The sequence below is a fragment of the Pteropus medius genome, unplaced genomic scaffold, assembly GCF_902729225.1.
Source record: "Pteropus medius unplaced genomic scaffold, Ma_sr-lr_union100, whole genome shotgun sequence".
Lineage (NCBI taxonomy): Eukaryota > Metazoa > Chordata > Mammalia > Chiroptera > Pteropodidae > Pteropus > Pteropus medius.
This window is the reverse complement of record NW_024351648.1, coordinates 4,105,236-4,111,235: the sequence shown is the minus strand read 5'-3', so window position 1 is coordinate 4,111,235 and position 6,000 is coordinate 4,105,236. Positions and strand designations below refer to the sequence as shown.

At 45.7% G+C, this 6,000-nt stretch overlaps 1 protein-coding gene across 3 annotated transcripts in view; it reads right to left on the bottom strand.

The window, feature by feature from the left end:
- MEF2A (myocyte enhancer factor 2A) overlaps positions 1-6,000 on the bottom strand; it is a 107,440-nt gene that overhangs the window by 26,862 nt on the left and 74,578 nt on the right. For all 3 annotated transcript variants that reach the window (XM_039844088.1, XM_039844089.1, XM_039844090.1), the window contains 2 exons: positions 5,305-5,524; positions 4,586-4,645 (listed from right to left, as the gene is read on the bottom strand). In XM_039844088.1, the coding sequence (XP_039700022.1) occupies positions 4,586-4,645; positions 5,305-5,524 (280 nt within the window). The remainder of the gene's footprint in view (positions 1-4,585; positions 4,646-5,304; positions 5,525-6,000) is intronic.

The following is a 6,000-nucleotide window of genomic DNA, read 5'->3' as shown; positions in this document are numbered from 1 at the left end:
CTGCTCGCCCCACCTATGCAAAGTACACCGCACAAATTTCGCAGTGACACTGTTTCCTTCGTCACCATCCGTCTGCACACGCCCTGATCACTGCCGCTCCCCATGCTCTGCAGACTCCATGAGGAGCGTCGCCTGGTGTCCGCATCTACCTTCCTTCCTTCACGTCGCTTTGCTGGAACCTGTCCACGCTGCTGACCACCGCTGCGGGTTCTTCATTTTCGCTGCATCGCAGTGTCCCTTTCTCACAGATTCCTTCACGTATCGCTTGTACTGCTGACAGGAATCTGGATGATTTCTAGACGCTGGCTGTCACAAACAGTGCATGCGCACTCTTCCACGTCATCCCTCGGTGCACGCTTCTGGTCAGTATGTGAGGGTGCGTGACACGCTGGGTCATACACCTGCAGCTGCAGTAGACCGTGTCACACAGGTGCAGCAACCTGCACGGCCACCATTAGCGTGTGAGTCTGGGTTTCCCCACAGCCTTGCCAACACCCGGCACATGTCTACTGCTTTCGGCGTTCGGGTGTGTAATGTCTGTGGACTTCATTCTGCGCGTCCCCGATTACTGAGCTCGAGCGTCTTTCCACATGTTTTTTAAACACCTGGACAAGTTCTTCTGTGAAATGTCTGTGTGCTCATGCATATTTTTAAAAATGGGATTCTCTTTTCTTTGATGATCTGGAGGCATCCTTGGCAGAAGGCCCCCTGTGAATCGTGTGTACAGGCACACCTGGGAGCCACGGCAGGCTTGGTTCCAGACCACCGCAATGAAGCGAGCCACGAACGTTTTGGTTTCCCAGTGCACATAAAAGTTGAGTTTATGTTATACTGTATCAGCTTTATCAACCATTAAGGGTACAACAGCATGGTCTAAAAAACAATGTATATGTGTTAGCTAAAAAATGCTTTATTCCTAAAAACTGCTAGCCATCATCTGAGCCTTCAGCGAGTCATACTCATTTTGCTGCTGGAGGGTCTGGCTCCAATGCTGATGGCTGCTGAGCGATCAGGGTGGCTGGTGGCTGCTGAAGGCTGGGGTGACTGTGGCGGTTTCTTAAAATGAGACACCAATGACATTTACCGCATCAACTGACCCTTGCTTTCACTAAAGATGTGTCTGCAGCGTGCGATGCTGTTCGATAGCGTTCTACCCACAGAACTTCTTTCGAAACTGGAGTCGGCCCGCTCCAGCCCTGCCGCTGTCTGTTTCATCAGCTGCGTTTGTGTCGCATTCTAAATCCTTCGTTGTCGTTTCGACAATCTTCACGGCATCATCTCAGCACACCACGCTTTTTGCTCATCATTCACTCTGCTTCTAGGGTCCAGTCTTTTGGGGTCCCAGCCCAAAGTGAGAGGAGTACATTAGGCTCTCCCCATTCTTGTGGGCCCTCCACTTCAATCTGTCCTCTCTGATCTCTGAGGCTGTCGCGCACAGATTCTTAGGCAGCCCACTGTGGAACTGGCAAACACCCCCTGGGGAGCAGCAGCCATCAGTGCGGGGCTCATGTCCTCACCACTCCCTGGGACCTGTGCCAGGAGCTCCTCAGGACCTGGTCGGCTCTCAAATGCTTTCAAGCGTCTCTGTAAAATATTTTGCCTAGCATTTCTACTTGTCCTCGATGATAAAAGTTAGTCCAAATGACCAAGTCTGCCATTATCACAGCGGAAGTGTGAATGCTTTGCTTTCCTTTTTTATACCTCATCTTTATTTATGAACATTTTCATTAGTCAAAAACTACCTTTTCTATGTATCATAAGATCAGAAGCAATATTTCGAAAATGTTTCATATAAACATTAATTCTGAAAGATGCTTTTTCATGAAAAAAAGGATTCTTAATGAAATCACTCTGAGTAACCGTGTTATATACTAAGTTTGAAAACTCACAAAGTAGGTTAGCATTTTAAAGGCTCTGCTAAGTCCTATAATGAAGAATCCTAGTTAGTTTCATTTAGCATGTAATTCGCAAAACACATAGGTAAGTCAGTACCTCTTTTCATATGATTCCTAAAACCATACTTTGAAAATGTAGGTTAGAAATCACATCCACAGCTTTTAATATATTTTCTTCTAAATTTCTCTGGGAATTTTAAATGTTTAATCTTTTCATTCATAGAGATTATTAACATGATGAATCTTTTCATTCATAGAGACTTTATTCAGGTATAAAAAATAAGTTTAAGTTACTTTTTTCCAAACCACTGAAACAAAATGGCACGTTGTTGAAAATGAGCTAATAAGATGTATTCTCTGACTCTTCCTTACAAAAATAACACTTCTAAAATACCTATGAGAAACCATGGGCGGTGGGGTGGGGGGCGTAGATTTATAGCAAGAAGCACTTTAAATCCACATATGCTCTAAGTATTGCACAGAAATAATTACTTCCAGCTGGTATCTGAATTAAGTGATACAAGATGTCTGCTTAGCTGAATCTAAATTCTGAGGCAGGACATGTTAAAAAGCAGTTATAACACAAATGTCATTCAGGACATAATCCGAAAAATCAGGATAAGTACATTTATACCTAGTCCAGGTAAAACAGTTATTAAGAGTCTGAATCGATGAAGAATGGAGACAGCCAATCTCGACGTGCTGAACTATACACTGAGAAACGGGACTCATCTCTGTCGACACAGCAATGGAAACGAAGTTTTAAATGTAACTCGCTAAGCACTTAAACTATTTTAACATGAACTTTAAATGTTAATAAAAATTCGTGTTCACTAATCATGATTATTAAGATGAGTAACACTATTAACACTGAAACACGCTACAACAGCTGCCCGTGACGGGGGAGCGAAGGGGGCTGAACACAGACACGAAAGGGGTGAATGATGCTCGGCGGGGAACTGGCCGTGACGAGCGCAGCCTTCTAGACCTGAGGGCCGACGAGCGGGGAAGGAGGCTTACAAGAGAAAAGAAAAATTCATGAAAAAAAGAAGTGAAACAGGATGACATGGAGAAGGTCAAATTCGGACGACGGCAAAGCCTGAGTTTGGAATCACTGGAGAATGCAGAACGGAGCAGCAGAGACGACGTCTAGATTTACAGCTGCATGGAAGGGAGGCAAGAACAGTGAGAAGGCTCGAGGGAAACGTGGACATACAAAACGTGGAGGAAAAAAATACGAGAAGAGAATTGAAATACTTGAAATACTCGTTTATGATGCCAGAGGGATGAGGAGAAAAACTAAAGGCAGCAGGAAGACACACCTTCAAATAGTTAAACTCCGTGAAATAAAAACAATTTTGGAAATAAAACCAAGAGCTAATTAAAATTAACATTCAATGAAATAGAAATGACTGATTCCAGCCTTAACCGGGATGAAAAGAAGGGAAAGCAAGACGGACGGGGCTGGGGAAATAAACACACACGGAAAACTAACCCAAAAGAATGTGAGCAACTAAGAGTTCGAAAGAAATACACCGAACTTCTGGAAACACGTATACGAGTGTGACGGCCCTAATACATAACGGAGAAGAACCTTATGAACTCTCCACGTTCAATTATCGGTTTAGAAAGATCCTATGACAAGTCTTTCCTGCTTAATTCCGTTAAAATAGAAATTAACACAGTGGCAAGATATACTTAGGCTCTCTTCCTGCTTTAGGTCATTAGACGTTTTGTAACTTGCCTCAATGATGTCTGTTTCTTTCACTTTAAGTTATTCAATCACCTCCACAGTTTTCTTAAGAAGCTCCTTACATATTTGTGAAATGAACGAGTTGACTACACACATCAGGAACTTCCTGTCACAGACTGTTTGCAGATGTCTCCAGGAACACTTAGCTAGCAGCACGGAGGAAATTCCCACCCCTGCCTTCAGATAACAGTGACGACCACTGTGATTACCAGAGAATAACAGAACGGGATGACGTCACATGAGGAGGATCCGAAGGGATATACTGACCCTTCTGGCTGACATACATGCCCTGTTCCTGGAACAGTAAGATCCTACTCTACGTGCACCAGCACCGCAGGGCTGAGCAGACACATGTGCGGCATGGATTTAAACTGCTGGTCATCTTGGGGCAGGGACTGAAGTAAAAGAACCAATTTGGCTGCGACCGTGACGAAACGGGAATGTTCTACATGTGACCACCAAAACAGACCCTCCAGAGACAAACTTCTCAATTCTCTGTTTCTCTAGAAGTGGGCCGGCCACTTCTTCGCACTGCAGTCTCTCTGAAAACATTTCACGCTACTGTAAGATGTGTCGGGAGTCAGTCGACAGTCATTCTGCTGCGGACAGATGATACAGAAATTGTTTGCTGTAAAAACTGTATTAAGGTAATTCAGTCTTTAGGAAAGAACAATGTCTGCTATGAAGGAGGTGCTTGTAAGTATTTACTGAATGAATAAAGAAGCCCAAGGAACAGGAATAAAACAGGGGCGTTATGGAAAAATGGTGCACGTGAGCGAAAGCACCCTCAGGAGGACATTACGTCTCCAAAGGGAAATGTCTGCTCCGGTCCCGCCTCCCCGCTGTCCCCGCCGCAGCAGGCCTTGCTGAGGGCCAGTACTGCTTTCATCTCAGGTGGGACAGACGCCTGCAAAGTGAAAAGGAGGAAGTCACTCACCGACTGGGCTGCTTCCAGCTCCGTTTGGCACCGTGAGGTCTGAAGTGCTCAGCATCCCGCCTGACGACGTTAAGGAGAGAAGAGGGAGGCTGTGAACCGGCTCTTGATCTGCACGGCTATCAACTAAACGGAGTAACCCTCATTCCAGACCCCAGAAGACAAAAATTAAAACTAGCCCGGTCTGAACCTGTAACAGGGCACAGTTGTGTACACGGGCTCGCCCGCGAGTCCTGGGTGCGTATGCCGCCTGGGTCTCGACACCGAACCGCACACAGGGATGAGAACGGGAGCCGTGCTAATGGGGCCCCAGTAAACCAGGGCCGCAGGGAGTCAGCGCGCTGCGAATCTCCGCTGAGTTAATGAACAAATCCAGGCAGGGCGAGAGGCGCAAGCACGCTCGCTCCAATCGGCTAAGTCTGTCCTCTGCACTCCTAACAGGAATGGCTCCCAGTCAACTTTAAGTCCTCGCTCACCATGTCCCAGTTAACTGCTCTGTCAAGGGGCGGCTTCCCCGTGAGAAGGAAAGCTTCTAGATGGGGGTTCTCTGTGCTGTTCCTCTGCAGATTACATCAAAACCACTTTAGAAATGCAGCCAGTCGCGTAGGAGTGACTGCGGCTCATCAAAGCGGTAAAGCTGGGAGGAGCGGAACAGCTGGTGTCAGCGATCGGTCCTTCCGCCCTTGTTGGTAAAGGACCGGCGGGACGATGTCACGACATACCTGCACTGCCAGTGCTCGGCGGTCTCTGGGGGGCTCCGGGGGACACGTTTCTGTGTAACGTGGCTTGAGGCGGTGAGAGCATGCTCGAATCGGCTAATGTGGAGCTGGCTGCCAACGACGGGGACACAAGTGCGCTCCCTGGGTTAGTGTAGGACAAAGCGCTAGGGCTGCTCACGGGGACTGTGACAGACATCGAGAAGTTCTGAGGCGGCAAGCCGGGCTGTGAAGAAAGAACACGAAAGAGAAAACTGTTAGTTTCCTTTTCATCTATATTAAGTTTAAGAACTTAGGAACTTTCATCTGACAAGGTAACTATTAAAAGCAAGGGATGGGGACGGGTTCTCACTAAATCGCTGTTTTCTTTAGAATTATATTTGAACATGAGTATATTTGACACGAACCTTTTCGATTTCAATTTTTTACGTATCAATACATAGTTACTAATATAACATATGTTATATATTTCAAATATTCACAGGTGAAAATTAGAAGTCCGAACCTGACTTTAAAGTCGTGTTGTCAAATTCAGACATTACGAAATATATCATGTTACCAAGCAAGCATAACTTAGCACTTCAGTGGAAACCAGTTTAGTGACAGTACATTTCTACTGGGAGAGTCCAAATATAATAAAAGGGAGAAGTGTGTGCACTTATTATAAACTTAATACACCAAATTTCACACATTATAAATAAG